This window comes from Triturus cristatus, chromosome 9 (assembly GCF_964204655.1).
Source record: "Triturus cristatus chromosome 9, aTriCri1.1, whole genome shotgun sequence".
Lineage (NCBI taxonomy): Eukaryota > Metazoa > Chordata > Amphibia > Caudata > Salamandridae > Triturus > Triturus cristatus.
The window spans coordinates 809,129,780-809,146,808 of record NC_140592.1 but is presented as its reverse complement, the minus strand read 5'-3'; the positions used below and the strand labels follow the sequence as shown (position 1 = coordinate 809,146,808).

The 17,029-nt window shown below is 45.8% G+C and overlaps 1 protein-coding gene across 2 annotated transcripts in view; it reads right to left on the bottom strand.

Annotated features, from left to right (window-relative positions):
* BRF1 (BRF1 general transcription factor IIIB subunit) overlaps window positions 1-17,029 on the bottom strand; it is a 1,136,639-nt gene that overhangs the window by 390,647 nt on the left and 728,963 nt on the right. For both annotated transcript variants that reach the window (XM_085626219.1, XM_085626218.1), the window contains exons 8-10: window positions 16,152-16,278; window positions 3,806-3,845; window positions 3,624-3,716 (exon numbers count right to left, since the gene is read on the bottom strand). In XM_085626219.1, coding sequence (XP_085482345.1) covers window positions 3,624-3,716; window positions 3,806-3,845; window positions 16,152-16,278 — 260 coding nt within the window. The remainder of the gene's footprint in view (window positions 1-3,623; window positions 3,717-3,805; window positions 3,846-16,151; window positions 16,279-17,029) is intronic.

Sequence of the window (17,029 nt, the reverse complement as noted above, 5' to 3'; positions counted from 1 at the left end):
ATTATTCGCTGACGACACCTTGCTAATCTCCAAAACCCCAGTAGGATTGCAAAAGCTCCTGGACAGATTTCACTTGTTCTGTACCCAGAGAGGCTTGAGTATTAATACCCTAAAAACCAAGCTTCTCTCATTTAGCTCCCGAAAACCATCTAATGTCACTCTTAAGCTTGATGGTGTACCTCTGGAGCTTGTCAAAACATTTGACTATCTTGGTATAAGAATCTCCGATAGATTGAGCTGGAGACCCCATATTGACAAAATGCTGCTAAATCATAAACGGGCAGCGGGAACAATTAGCAAAGAACATCGTACCTCGCTTAGCAGACCAATCGCTCCCGCGTTGGTGATTTATCAGGCTAAAGCTGTAGGTTCGGCGCTGTATGGAGCCGAACTTTGGGGCTTCGACAATCTCGAGGACATCTCCAGGTCAGAAAATAAATTTATGAGAGAGTTGGTTTCACTCCCAAGGGGAACCCCACTCAAGCCCCTTTTTAGAGATTTGGGTAGACGTACGATAAAAGACATGGCAAGATTACGTCCCCTGCTCTTTTTCTGCTCCATTATGGCGTACCCCTGAATTAGCAAAATATACTGAGGGTTTAAGAGAAATAATAAATTCCCCGGGGTCCCACAAAATCACTTGGTTACGCTGTATTAAGAAGTCTCTCTTGTCGCTAGGCCTTAGTGAAGTTTGGGAGCAAGGTGCACCCCTGAGCAAGACAGTCTTGAAGAAAGCTTATTGGACATGGATAGACATTCAGGAATCTAGTAGTCCCAATCTAGGCAGCCTGACCGAAGCTTTCTTTATGCATAAACAGGCCGTCCGCTTCGAGCCGTATTTGGATTTTGTACAGAAGCCCAGAGACAGATCACTGTACATCCAATTTAGATTCGATAAACTGCCAACTCGCGAGTATATGAGCAAATGGAAGCCACCCCATCAAACTCCGTCCACTTGCCTGAGCTGTAGTGGGCTGGTGGAAAATACGGCACACATCATGTTCGAATGCCCAGCCTACAAAAATCCAAGAAGTCGATGGTTGGGACCTGTATGTCGATTGCTGGGCACGTCGAACTACCGGGTTGCACTGAGAATATTACGTTCCGACACCAGCCCAGTGCTAGTTTGTGGTGTGGCAAAATTCCTCGGGTGGTCTTAGTACATTAGGGCCAAATGTTTACATTTATAACAATGAGTTCTTTTTTAACATGTTTTTATTGCATAAATGTTTTGATGAATATATTCCAAATTGACTTTTAAACGTACATTTTTTTTAATTGTCATACTTTGTACCTTGGCGTCATTAAGTTTTTCCCATTCTTTTGATGTATTGCATTTTATATGTCTGCATACCAATGCTTTTATGATATAATTTTGTCGAAATAAAGCTTTTTGACTCTGTACCTCCCGACTGGTATTTTGCTACTTCAGTCATTAGATCCAGATATAAATGATACAGCAAGTAACATTACACCTACAACAAGCCCTGATTATTTATTGCCTTTGTCACTGGTTGTTAGTTGCATAACATAAATAAGCAACAACCATGGCTTGTAGTATAGCATGTTGAAAATGCTTCAGTTCTGAAATGGTGAGACTGAAAGAACTATAACGAGTCTCTTTGAAGTTACGTGAAAGGTCGGTGAAGGGTGGTGCTGCTGCAGAGTTAAGATTTATTATTTTTAATCTGAGGGTGAGAGCAAAAATGGAGAGCTCGATAAAGACCCGTCAGTGTGCATAGAAAACATTGAAGTGAATGCCTTGGTCCTCCTGTGTGCATTAGTTTTAGGTGTCCCCTGATCTGTGAAGCAGCGAGAGTTGCATATTTCCATACTCGCTGTGTAAAACAGGGCGGAGTAGTGCCGAGTGCCTGCTCTGGCGCTGTGTGCATTACTGTTGAAGGGTTGATGCTTTGTGAAGTAGTAGGTAAAGGGTGCTACCTGGTTAAGTATGCAAAAACGTGACAGTGCAACAGCCCTGCATGTGTGCAAGGGCCTTTTCTGATGTTAATGACTTAATCTCCCTTCTACAAAAAGGAACTGTTTTTGCACCTAACAGTCTGGGGTGCACTTATAGCCAAAGTGCCTTACACACATCCTTTCTCTGTTATGGAATTGTACCTTCTGCAGTCACTGTCTTTGTTAGAACAGATTCACAATTGCTTTGTTAGCCTTCCTGCTTTCTCAAATTTGCTTGAAAATGCACCATTTGCCCACTTTTTTTTTCAAAATTTTCTAGGGGGCAAAATTCTCCCATAACCTCCAGTAGGGGGTTCAGGCTCGCTCGCTAGCTAGCTAGCTACAGTGCTGTACCACAATTGTTTGACGCTCACCACTTTCAAATGTCACCAGCCGCCACTGGTTGGTAATACTTGCCGGAAGGTTGCGAAGAAATATTATATAGTTAGCAACATGTACAACAATTAGTTCCTTAAAAAAATCTAAAAAATGTGTCTTTTAAATGTCTCCTTTCATAAAGAAATATGAAGCCTTTCAAAGGAAAAACGAACTTAAATTGCACTACCTTTCACTGTCCAAAGTACAGAAAAATGACACGTGCAGGGAGGACACCTCGCTTTAATCCTAATGCACCCCACAGTGGCACAACAAGTAGGGGACAAGGGCACTAATTGAAGCAAAGGAAATGCTGGCTAGATATGAAAAGGTCCAGGGAAGACATGGCTTGGCAGTTCGGGCTGGACTGTTCCCATGAGGCACAGGGTCAAGACTGATTTGCATATGGCCATGTCTAAACTGGGGTGGTGTAGTGGGCAAAAGAACGATGGATTTAACCCAGATCACTTGACTGGGGGAGTATGTATGCATTGTCAGCATTCCGTCCATCATTTGTTTGTTGTAACGCTTTTCGCCCTAAGTGGGAAGGGTATTCCCAGGCGTGGGACCCGTGCTCACTACGCCACTGGAGTCAAGCTATCCTGGCTGATGACAGCTGATAGCCAGAAACCGGTCCTAGGATGCTTGATTCCGGTCCAGGGAAGACATGGCTTGGCAGTTCGGGCTGGACTGTTCCCATGAGGCACAGGGTCAAGACTGATTTGCATATGGCCATGTCTAAACTGGGGTGGTGTAGTGGGCAAAAGAACGATGGATTTAACCCAGATCTCTTGACTGGGGGAGAATGTATGCATTGTCAGCATTCCGTCCATCATTTGTTTGTTGTAACGCTTAGATATGAAAAGACTGCTGAAACTGGGGTGCAGTGGTCCCAAACAGTGGTTTGCACTGGTGCCACTGCACCCGTGGCACAATTAATAGCTAAGCACAGGTTCCAGATCCAACTGCTGTGCAGGAAACAACTGTGGTCGTAGGGTGGGCAGCATCACTAAACAGAGTAAGTAACGCAGCGAAACAACGCAGCATTAAATAGTGCACAAATCTTTGATAAAATCAAAAAAATAAAAAAAACTTAAATACATAACACATTTGAAACAATTGGAAACAAACGTTGACCCCATTTCGTAAGCAACACAAATTAAACATGATGAAATATTTGTAAATAGGTCAATAAAGCAACTTTTGCAGAAGCATGGGAACTGCCCTCGTGTGTTGAAATAAAGTTTGGAAGAAGCCTACGACAGATGCACTGGAATCAGAATACCTACCATCTTTACTATACGAAGCATAAAACCCTTTCGGCTTTGGTCTACTATTTTCCAGCTCGTTCTCTATTTCATCTTGATAACATGTTATTTCGCCTATTAAAAGTAAAACAACAATATTAATGCACAGTTCTTTGTCCTTAGTGTGCGCTGGTGTTACTGATTCGGATGGATGGTGCTTTTACCTGCGACTTCATCAAGCTTTTTAGCCAACTCCTGCTCCAGCTGAAACAAAAAAGGAATATTATAAGCGCGCCGCTGTGCATTAACCGGGATACACGTGTTATACTTCAGCGTATGCTGCTTTAATAACTCGGCCTCTTACGTAATCGCCCCGCCTGCGCGTCAAAGCCGCCGGCTTACCCGCGCTGTGCCTTTCCTGCAATCAGGGAAGGGGAAATGGCGGGCGTGGAAGATTAAAAGAGGAAGGAACAGATGGTGCTGACAGGGAAACATTTCACACACACTGGCAAACAGAGTTTGGGAACGGCCTCCATTCCCAGGCCCTTCGCCCAGAGGTCGCATGTCTGGCGTACCTGAAGGAAAACCAGGGGTTGTATAATTGAGTACATTCGCGGCGGGGGACGGGAGGGCCCCTCCTTGCTTTCCTTCTATTATCCCCAAGTCCCTCTCTCTCCTCCCTCCCCCCTCCGGCAGGTAGGTGGCTGTGTTGAGCCTCCGCATATATGCCCAAGGGAACGTTTGAAAAACCACTGTTCAGCCGTAATGTGTAAATGTAATTCCATTAACCAGTTGGTTTAAGCGCGGGGGTTTCCAGATTCTGTTAGTATGTTCTTGCTGAAGGGTGAAGTTAAGAATTTCCCATTTGCTTGTGATCTATTTATTATTATAATAGCCTTTATACGCACATAGTAATTCATCACTAATGCACATGCGTATTAGGGTTATGCTGAGTTCTAAACGACGCCGAAATATGTTTGGCAGAAATAACAGCTTTGCTATGCGTGGAGTTTAAGTATACTTTTTAAAACATCTCTCAGATACATTTTCTCCAGCTTAGAGTTTTTTTTCGTTAGGGGAATTTTTCTCACGCACGACTTGCCAGGCGTTTCCTCCCAATTTTCTGTAAAAACATGCAGACATGTATTTTAAGCATTACACTTATTTTACGGGCACAAAACTGGCCCAGCTATTTATTGCCTGCATATGCGAGGAGCTTCAGCATCTTAGCTGCCATACTTCAAGGCCATTACTTCGAGGACGTACAGGACTGTATGGCATTATTTTCTATTTGCATTTAAATTGCCCTTCCTGCCCCTGACAAGGCACTGAAGCGCGTTGCGGATGGATAGCACTCTACTCCTAGGGCGTGTCAAGGGTGGAAGAGAGAGCGATACAAAAGATACGGAGAGTGAGAGGTATGTGGCCCAGGTCTCTGGTGCACGTGCGCCAATGCATAGGTTGGAAAATGCAAGGGTGAGGGATGCAAAGCGTGCGGAAAAGAAACTCGGGCATGTAGATGGCCATGCAGAGGGAGTGAGGAGGAAAGCATGCTACTGTGCGGGATAACTGCTACAGAGGCCACAGGGAAGGTCAGCAGAGCGTAGAGGGAGCTGGGGAAAGGGGGAAAAAAGGAACCATAGTGTGAGGAGCAGTTTAAGGGGAGCCCTACTGTTTTCATAATGAAAGCCATTGAACTGAAACACCTCAGAATATAAATGCACATGAAAAATATATGTGCCCTGTTGAACTGCAACCATCATACTCAGATGGTACAGGAAGGCAAAATAAATAATCTAATTTTGTACCATAAGTGTGCATCACAGTGACACCGCCAACTTCTGAAAACAATGACATTAAATGAATCAATCAATCTATGCAAATAACTAGAACATATATGAGTAAACTTTATCACGTTTGATACTCACGTTCTTTCTCACAATTAACCATGTACTCACCCTAGATCAGAAACTGCTTTAAAACCGGTTAATTCAGACCTTTGTGCATGTACCTTGAATGCATTCCCGACTCTTATCTGCTTTTATTGAGACTCATCTGCTTTGGCCGATGACCAAGGGGTCAGCAGGAGGGCACTGCTAACAGGAAAGAGACTACAGACTGAGTAACTGGGTGTCGTATTCCATTCGGGGGTGGTGAGAGCACCACAGGGCACTTCAGGGGCTACTGGGGCCCCACCAGTGACCGAGGTCATTTTCCACTGGAGTCGGTCCTACTATGGTTCTGCAAACCGGGTCAAGTGCAAAGAGAGTGTGAGAGAGAGAGAGAGTGTGAGAGAGAGTGTGTGAGAGAGAGAGTGTGAGAGAGAGTGTGAGAGAGAGAGAGAGAGAGAGGCTTCTCACAGAGGTAGCGGGGAGTGGGGGGGGGGGGGGGAGGTCGGTCATAACGCAATACACTCATCCAACAGACAAAATAAGTCCAGGCCAGTGCTGGTCTTTTTTAGAAAAAGTACTTTTTAACTCGGAGCAGTAACAAATAATACACAATTCAATTCGGAACGCAGATCCCGGTCACAGTTTTCCCCTGTGGCACTGCACTTTCTAATTCCTCCTCGTGCTAAGTCCCTACCGAGTGACCCTTGATAAGCTTGTCCCACTAGCAGTTCTGGAACACCACAAACCATTCTCAGGAGCAGATTCTGGCACTGCACAAGTCAAATGCGCTATCAGTTCATGTGTATTGTTTGTTCTTACCCCGGTGGTGTAGTGGGTCGAAAGTTAATCTCAGTCTCTCACTCTCAACTATCGCCGATCCAGCAGTCTAGGCTTCACAGAAGGTGGAGGACTACAATACTTAGAGGGAGTCCTCGGAAGTTGCCTGGTGCAGCTGGGTCTCTTTCACACCGCCAACGAGGTTGAATCCGGAATTGATCGGCAGCCCTGGCAATAACACATTCGCCCTGTCCGCTGCAGCCCTGTTCAGCTTGTAAAATGGATGCAGACCTCCTCGGGCTGTTGGTCGATGCGGAAGAAACAGGTTTGGGCTCTGACCAGGCTGACAATAAATACAGCAGTTGCAGCCCAGACTGTGCGGTCACCATCCACAAGACAGTTGCATTCCCAAGCAGGCCGTTGTATTCACTTAAGCTTTTTGTGTTTCCCATCAGGAACATTCTAAGAGATTGGGGAACCCTCTGCAGCATTGGTTATTCCTCACTTTGCTCTAAGTCAGTCTGCTTTCTACGTGAGCCCCGCCATCCAGGAACACGCAGGCTTCTCCTGGTGGACAGTGTCCTTTCCTGCAGAGCAAAACAGACTCCTTCCCTCTTTCACCAGGCAGGCGGGTTTTTAGGCACTAGACAGACCCGACTCTTCCACCAGAAAGTGTAAACCACCAAAGGTGATGTCCCCTCAGCTCTGGGTGCCTGTCTGTGAGGCAAATACAAGCACTGGTCACGCAGCAGCCTTTGGAGTACGCTGCAGAGCACTCCCTTCCTTGGTCATGAAAAACTTGGAACTGGAGCAAAGTGTGTTGGTTTGGGTCCTGCTTTCATACACCTTTCACATTGAGAATGTGGATCCCATTCTAAATGTTCAGAACCCACTTGGTGTGTACCTCCTTCAAGTATCCTCTTCAGGCTGCTCTCTAGATACAGCCATTGTCTATAGAACTTCTCAAAGCAGGTAGCACTAGGCTGTCTCTAAACCAGAGTTTCCACAACACAGGCATATTGAAGTGCTGCAACAAACAACATTTCCCCCTCACAGGAACTCTGCAATAACCTCGCAAACTTCTTCCATGACAAGATCACCAACATCCAGAGAAACTTCAAACCCCTGCCCAAAGCCACCAGCTTCTTCAAGCAACACAGCAACCCCTCGACCACCACAGACATCAGACACCAAATGGAGCCAGCTCACCCCACAGGACACCACCTCCATCATGAACTCGGTCCACTCGGGGGCCCCAACCGAACCATGCCCTCACCACATCTTCAACCTAGGCGAAGCCAGAATCAGTCACATAATCACCACCTTATTCAACACCTTAATTGCCAAAGCCACCTTTCTCTGAGGACTGGAAACATGCAGAAGGCAAGGTCCTACTAGAGAAACCATAAGCATACCACAGCTTACTCAACAACTACTGACCAATCTCCCTGCTCCCATTCCTGGCTAAAGTATTAGAAAAAGCCATCAACCAACAACTCTCCACACATCTGGAACAAAACCTCCTACTGGACTCCTCTCAATTCGGATTCCGTAGCAACCACAGCACCGAGACAGCCCTAATTTCTGCTAAAGACAACATCCAAACCCTACTCAACCGAGGAGGGACTGCAGCTCTAATCCTCTTGGCAGCCTTAGATACAGGCTTCCACCACACACTCGTCACAAGGCTGCACAACATAGGCATCCAAGAAGCCGTTCTCAGATGGATTGGCTCTTTCCTCACTGGGAGAATACGAAAAGTCCACCTACCCCTCCTTGACCTCTGAACACAAGGAAATCATCTGTGGAGTACCCCAAGATTCCTCGCTCAGCCCCAACCTCTTCAACACTTCCATAACACCTCTGGCCAGCATCTTCAAAACCCTCAGACTCATCATCATATCCTACTCCAATGACACACAACTCATCCTCTCCCTCTCCGGAGACACCACCAAGACCAGCTTCCACAACTGCATGACAGATGTCACCAGCTGGATGAAGGACAACTGCCTGAAGCTCAATTCGGACAAGACCGGGGTGCTGATTTTTGGAAACCAAAGCTCCCCATGGGATGCATCCTGGTGGCCCTCAGAACTCGGATCTACTCCTATCCCCACTGACCACGCTAGGAACCTAGGTATCATTCTGGACAAGAAGCTAACCATGATGGTTCAGGTCAACTCTGTCTCCTCCTCCTGCTTCTTCATCATCTGCATGCTTTGTAAGACATACAAATAGCTACCACAAATCTCAAGACACACCATAACCCAGGCCCTCATCTCCAGCAGACTAGACTACGGCAAATCTCTCAATGCAGGGATCGTAGCTCACCTCCCCCAACTACAGACCATACAGAACGCCACAGCCAGACTAGCCCTGCATCTCCCTAGATGAACCCACATCACCTCCTACCTCAGGGAACTCCACTGGCACAGTGTACAGAAAAGATGACAGTTCAAGCTCCTGATCCATGCATGCAACCAAGGCCCTACACAACTGTGGATCCGCCTACTTGAACCAACGCCTGAACTTCCAACAGTCCACCAGACACCTCCACGTCCCTTTCTCTAACCCTCGCCCCCGCATCCAATGTAGGAGATGCTGAGGTTGCTCCTTCGCCTACCTAGCAGTGAAGACACGGAACGAGCTACCCTTTTATCTATGGACCTCCCCATTCCTTTCAGAGTTTCTAAAGTCCCCAAAGGCCTGGCTAATCAACTAGCCCATGCCAGCGTCTGGATACCCTCACTGGTGACCAGCAGCACACTACAAACCTACTGATTAATTAAAGTGTGTATTGTCTGCACAGGGCTGTCATCAACCTCTCTGAAACAGTAATCCGATGTAGGTAAAAGGAAAGGGCTGACTTAGAAACTTCCTCACCTTGCACAACCAAAGGTGCAGTCCCACCCTTCAGCCCTACCATCAACCAACTGACGGGTCCAAGGAAGCACTCATCAGCTCCCCCTTCATAACAAAAGTCTTCATGAAATTTCTAAGGTGCTCCATTCGTCTATTGTCCTCATTTTAGTGTCTGGGTCTCCACCATCCAGCCACAGACAGACGGGTAATACGCTTCCATTGCCAGGGGAAGCAGTCCTCATCCTCCACCATGTGCCATGCATACTCAGGCCGTCTGCTCTTGTGTGTCCCTACAATGTGCTGTACACTACATTCCTCCTGGTCTACTACCAGCAACAGAGGTGTTTGAAGTAGCTGCCCACTGCTGGCCCATGTTGCCGGAGTAAATCATCACCAGTCTATCTCACCAATGATAGTAAGACCTACAGTACTAGAAATACTGCCTTCAGATCGAGTATATTTACCTGGGAGGACCAATCCTACTTTTACCACACTGCTGTAACACAGTCATCTGCAGTGAGCACCACTCACATCTGGTAAGTTGTTTGTATCCTCTTCTTGTTAATGTAGCAGGCCGGAGGGGCAAACCAACATCCCAAGGCTGTTAGCAAGGATTGAAAACCTGGGGTGAGCATGACATCCAGAAGCTGCTTCCAACTTTCCACAAGATGAAGCTGCAGGGAACCTATGTGGAGCATGGAATGGGTACAACACTTTGCATTGTACCTGTAGTCTGAGAAGTCTATGCAACCACAAGACCGCTACAGTCTTGTTCATGAAGCAGTTAATCATCTGGCTGATGGCTACTACCCTCTATTTACGAGAGCAAGCTTTTATGATATGAGAGCCTAAAACTGCCCCAATGGACAGAATTATCTTGGAAGACACCAAAGGAGAATTTGGAGAAGTTCGCAGAGATCTTAAGATTGTCTCGGGTGCTGAAAGTCATGCTAAGACTGGCCTCCGCTCTGTCCCTTGGCACTGAAACAGTATTCCAAGCAGGGGTAGCATTTAAATCTTCTGCAGGCATAGAACTGCTACTGCAGTCTGGATCTTTGTAAAGATCCAGAGCACAACAATGACACTGAAATGCAACATCCTGTAATTGTGTATTGATTTCCCACCTTGAGTCAGAAGTACTTTGAGGTCCTGCTTGATAAAACCTTGGAAGCAAGTGTCAAGCAAACCCACTTAACAAAGCCTGCCAGCATTCTGCTGAGACAGAGGTGGCATGCATTAGGATGACTGTGGCAGCTCAGGAGCATCATTCTGCTTCTCTGAGAAGAGTGGTGTATCACTGGGTATCTGAGTCCAATGATTGTTGTTGCACCAAAGCCTTTTTTTCCCCTCACAAGAATAGGCTAGCCTCCTGAGAAGCAGCACATTATGGTGGAGGGTCAAGGAGAAATCATTTAGACTTTCACATTTGCTTAGGCTTAGGACAACAGACTTATTCTTTACTCTCGTCTTTGCTCTTTGGCAGGTGGTTGGTACTCAAGTAGGAAGAGCAGGTTCCTAGCAAGGATAAGAATTTAACCCCTTGCATGCCCGCCCCTTTCCCCGCCCAGTGCCGCGCTTTGTATTAGCGGGCGGAGTTCATGACGAGCTGGACTCGTCATGGGCACAGCGCCACCGCAGCCCATGACGAGTCCAGCTCGTCATGGGCACTGAAGGGGTTAAAGGATACACTAACTTCAAAAGCCTGGAAGTGCCTTTGTGGCTGAAAGAGAGAAGGATGTCTAGTCAGAATACATGGATGGCCGGCAAAATAGTGATTTGAGAGCAAGCATGCCGGTTATCCACTGTTAACAAACCTCATCAGCTGAAAGATCATACAAGTTCTTACTATCAAAAAGGAGGTCTGGTAAGGATTCCAGAGCCTCTAAGCTTCCTGTCTCGCATGAAACACATTAGAACTGGTTTATCCGAGGATCAGACCCCCAGTCTGGTACATTTTCTTCCCATATCTTGAGACTTTTGGCCTCTTGAGAGGATGACGCCTTGCCCTAAGAGATTGGACCACTTAACCACAGGCTGCTGTATGGTTCCTGGCTACAGAAACTGGATTGTTGTTGGGCGCTCAATACATATGGTTCAGTGACTGATACTGATGAATCAGAAAGCAACTCTCTCCAGATGCTACAAGTCAGTTTCTCTACATAGGCTTCAATGGCTAGGAACGGCTTATGGGGAGGAGCTGTGGATGCCATAAGGCCATAAGGCCATAAATACTCACATTGATTGGCAGACTGTCAGAGCTTTAATCTACAGCACTTACAACATATTGATTGTGACGGCATGGCAGCACCTGGCCTTGTGCAGATCTTTGTGATTTCTGACTCGTGGAAATCCAGAAGGGACTGAGTCCTGAGGGAATGGATTATTGACAGACTACTAAGAGTTTTGTAGCTGTACCTAGAAGACTGGTGCAAACTCTTGCAATTCAAGATCCTGACTGGCAGTGACGTTGGCAGGATCACGTACTCTGGGACAGGACGCATCTCAGGATCCTGGTAACTTCACAGGAACAATAATGCAACTGCCTGATCTTACAGAGGATTTCGTTATTGGCTGATATGTTTCTGTACAAGGAGGATGCAGGACGCTAAGAGACCAAGAAGCCTCAGATCTGCTCTCACCAAGATCCACAATAGAGGCTGAAACATCAGGATCATAGTCCGCCAGTTTCAAACTTGTTGCAGTGGAGAAGGCCCGCAACAACATTGTGTACAGGATAGCTACAAAGAATAGAAGTGTCTGGAAAGGAGTCAGGTGCGAATGTGGCAGTGCACCTCAATGATGCCACAAGGTTTACCATCATCAGGAGGTAGTCTATAACTGACTGTGGTGAGCGCACCTTCAACAGCCAGATATCAAGGGAGGGGAAATAGAGTATTTTTGCCCTCCAAAGGAGGACAGCAACCACTGCCATCACTTTTGTGAACACCCGAGGGGCTCTGGTGAGGCTGAAGTGAAGCACATCTAACTGAAAATGGTTGTGGCATACCTTTAACCACAGATAATGTCTGTGGGACTGCAGGACGGGTATATAAAAGAACGCTGGTCAAAGAACACCATCCAGTCACCTGGGAACAGAGCAGAGAGGAACTGGGCCAACACAAGCATTTTGAAGTTGCCCTTCCGTAGGGAGGCAGTTAGAGGCAGAAGGTCCAAAATGGTCGGGAGACGCCCACCCTTCATTGGCATATGGTAACAAAAAGAGTAACAGCCCTCTTCTTATTCCGAATCAGGTACCCTCTCAATAGCACCCTTGGAGTAACACTTGCTTATTGTGCAGCAGAATGAACCTGTGCTTCCCTGAAATTCGCTCAAATCGAGGGGAGGGGGATACATTAAATAGTGGCAATAAGAAATGAAAGGTCATAGCCATGTTGAATGATCTGTAAGACCCACTTATCCAATGTAATGTAACACTACTCTGGGAGAAAAAGATTAATCCTGCCCCCAACTGGGTGGGCATGCACCACTAAGGCCCAACTAAAGTGATTTGGTGGCTGTTGCAGCAAAGGAAACAGGAACAGGAGGACTGGACTAATGCCTCTGCTGGCCCACTCACTGCCTGCCAGATGCATGCCCACACCCTGAAAAGTACTGGGGTGACTACTGTACTGGCTGGGAAGACTGTCTTTACGTCAGCCTCTGAACGTTTTGAACTGGTCTGGACACTGCTGGGCAGAGGTCAACAGAACCAAGGGGAGCTCTGCGGTTCTACTTTCTTTAAAGCGCTCCAGTGCAGAGTCTGCCTTTTCATTGAAAAGACGTGACCCATCGAAAGTCATATCCATGAGGGAGGACTGTAGATTGCCGAAAAACCTGTGGAGCACATTCACACATCTGGACAAAATGCAGCAGTGGGATCGAAGCATCAGTGAGGGCCTTGTTAAAAAGGAACAAAGGCTCAGAAGTAGCTGGCCCAGGCTGTAAAACTCCTATGAGTTTGTTTTGGTCTCAACTCAACTGAGGGCAGCTGCAAATCCAGAACCTCATCTGCCTTCTGGACCAGACGGGGGTGCTTTCTTCCACTGGTGGCCCAAGTGGCATCAGAAGAGGTGCTACCGGTCTCTTGCAAACCCATGGAAAATGTATCACTTGTGCAGTCAGAGGGAGAAATCCATCCTTATCATCATCATCTATATATCCTTGGTAGTCCCTTGATCTGAATCAGACCTGAAAAGATATTGGAGTCTCTGCTGGCGTATACACCCTGTTTAATGCACCGTGTCAGAGTCTGGGATTATGACAACTGGTTGCACTTTTGTAATCTCGTAGCAAGCTATCAGTCGCGATCTAGCCAGAGCCTGGCTTGTGTGAGACATCGATATCAGTGCCGAATCCCCTTTCAACGCTGGTAGTGCACCTTGACCTCCCGGTCCTGGATCACCTTCAGGTGCATGAGGACACATCTATCTTAAGGCTTCGAGGTGTGGTCAAAGTCCAGGCACCAGACACACTTTGTACAGGTCGTTGACAACATCTGTTTTCTGCAGTTGTGGTATGGGTTAAAGCCTACAGTTTTGGGTGGCAAAATAGTTTCATCTCACACACTGGAATTCATTTTCAAAAGTCATCAGAACAATGACAAAATTCAGAGCAGAGCTCCGGATTCACATCGGAAGGCGCGAAAAGAAAGGAACGGACATCGGCACACAGAGGTGGCACTTATTTGCAGCTAGGCAATGTCACTTTCAAATTAGTACGGAGCCAATGCAGATTTCTACCGAGCCACTGAGCTCCAAGCAGGAGCTCTGCTAGGAAACGTTTCCGGACCAAGCCTGGGGAGAGTATTCTGAGGTGAGTAATCTGCAGTCAGAAGTATCCATCAGAAGCGACTGAACACTAGAAGAGGCTATCTGTGCCTTTTTTCAGAGGACATTCCTAGTCAGGCCTGGACTGTGTCTGTACTCTGCCAATGATAGTTTCGGTAGAGAAATCAGACTTGGATGTCAAAATCACATCCAAGGGTGGAGACTTGCTTTATCAGTTTCTATGACAGACCTGCAACATGGTGCATAAAACAGACTGCCTCAATCTACATAGACTGCCTCAATCTTACAGTGTTTAACAACAGGTAGCAGTGGTTACACATTTGTTGCAGACCCAACAAAAAAAAGTAAGGGTTTACAGTATAGAGAACCAAGTATGGTTTGAGGGTGGTGCTTCCTAACGGATGTGATACTAGCTTTCACAGTGAGGCTTCAGCTCTCTACTGTATTTGAGGAGAGATACTGGAGCACACCAAGCAAATTATATTTAAGTAACGCTTACCATCGAATAGTCCATAACCGCAAATTTCTTGCTGTGAAACCTTTTATTCTGCGTCACCATCAGGTTACGAGTTAATGCTCTAAGAATGCTAAAACCAACACGTGTTCCGTCTTATTTCAAGGCTTGGTAAATGTGTAGAAGTCGTGTTTTTATTTTATTGAACTTTGAAGAAAATATTTATTTTGTTGGCTCCTAAGTAAGTAATATTCAAAGGTACGTGAAAGCACCAGATGGGGTGACACAGTGTGGTCATTAGTACGAGGCCAATAGTAGGGTGTGCAAAGTCTTCCTGGAACACGGCTGAGCAGTTGAGTCCCAAAATAGTAAATCAAAGGGTATAGTAGGCCGTCTGTTAAATATCATGGGGTGTACAAGAGTTGGGGTGGCCGCTAAGAATTTGCTGAACACAAGAGAACCAAGTTCTGGCACCACATCATTTGGTAGAAAAAAGGGAACTAGTTTGGGAACACTAACGGGTGGAGGAATGAGGGAGGCTTGTCTCATGCAAATATGTGTCTTTGGTACCAGCAGGCAAAACTTTGAATGAACTACTTTTGAAGCAGTTTTCAGTACATTAGTAAGTAGCAGAGTACCACATAGCGGAGTATGGGAAGGAAGCAGCCCATACTCCATACTAGGAGTAGCTTTGACAATGCTTTCTGTGATGGTGTATGCATAATCTTTAGTACATGGCCACATAATACAAATAATTATAAATCAATAATACCAGACCACCGTACCCAACTTGCACTTTCACACTTCAAATGGGCATCGACTCATTCGTCCTTCGATGTTTAGTATTCCACCCGAAAGACAAAGCCCACTTAGTCGAGATGAGTTCTACAAGTGCCAGACAATCCCCTTCACCTGTGATATCTGCAGACTGCTCCGTCCTCTCAATAGTAATCTTAACATTTACATAGGGTCCTACTGGTTGGCAAGGACAGGAGTAGATTTCACACAGCTCTGCCAAAAGGTCTCTTCTAGAGGAGATATCAGTCATCTCAAGGACTGCCTCCTCACCAAGGTGGATCGGGACCATACCTTTCCCAGTTATAATCCACTCAATGATGTCAAACTACAACACTGAAAAATACATTTTACCATTTAACAAGCCCGTGTAGCTGATGCATGAATAGAGCATCTGTACCTAAGGTGAAGATAATGTAATCCTATCCATCTTAACAGTAAGAGAACCACAGAAAAATGTACAAATCTAAATCAAAGGGGAAAAAAAGACCAGTACTTTTTTAAATAAAAACGACAGTGGTATGTGACTTGGTATTGGTTTTTAAAAACAGCAAGTGCAGATAGGGAAAGAACCGTGTTGGGTATAAAGCGGGAGACGGAGGGTGGGCAGAACAGGTCGATGTACGTAAGAAAGTTAAAGATAATTTAAGGATACATGCATAGGTGAATGAGCGGGGCAGTATGTTTCTGTTGTTAGGGTGCTGGAAGACAAAGGCGTTTCCTTGTTGGTGGGGCAATGGTATTCTTTGAAGAGATTCGTATCAGTGCCTTTGTAGAAAGCAGGGGTATTGAGGAAAGACTGGTACCTGGCGAGATATTGCTCTAGTGCCAGAGTTAGATTAGGAGCATTGTTTAGTGTAAAGGCCATCTACTGCTTGGCTGAACTTTAAGAGATTGGCATCAAAAATGTAAAACGGGAGCTACAATTAAGGTTCCAGCAGAGGGTCCATTTGTTACAAAGCAGTTTAAAGGCAATTAATTACAACATATTAATTATAATCACCTGCTGAATTCGGATTTTCCTCTGACCAGCTGTGAATGATGGGGGGTCACATTCCTGTTCCAAATCTACTTTCAGAAACTCGTCAATGGTCAGTTGGCTGGTAGGCGTGTCTTCAAATTCTGTAAGTCTAATCAAACAGGAAGACACCGCATGTTAAAAAAACATTGAAAATAATGTCACACTCTACCGCCTTAATTGAAAATGTTGCAGAGGTCGAGTTTTTCCATCAATATTTTGCCTGTGTTTTTTTTATTTAGGAAAAATGCAATGTTGACATTGCATACATAAAACAGTTTTCTTACTGCCACATTATCGCTATAGTATTAACAAAAACCACAATGAGACTCAAGCATGTTCACCTTCCATTGCCTGATTCACTGGTAACAACCACCATTGGCAAAGCCAATAGATCTGACATTGGCACCAACCTTTTGCCTTTGCAATGGATTTTGTAAAACGTTTTTGTTTGGAGAGGTATTGGGTCTTTTGCCGAAATAAAAAACACAAAAACACTGACCAAAAGCAGAAATATATTTTAGTCTCAAAAACCACACATTGCCATAGCAGGCTCTGGCACGGATGGCAACTACTTTGTGTGTGGATGTGCTCCTTGTAAGAGAGCAGAATGAGGTCAGTCACAGTGAAGTTAGCCAATGGCTGCCCCATGCTGCATGCTGTAGTGGGTGGAAGAAATATGTAAATGACAACAGACCAATGCAGTCGCTGTTGGCATCTATGAGGAGTAGTGGGGTGGGCAAATAGGTGGTGGGGTAAAAAAGGAAAAAAAAGAGATTACTTACCTTGAACACAACCTTCTCTGCACGCCTCCTCCTGCTGCTGCAGTCTGACACGGGGCCCAGTCAACTGCCTTAACCAAA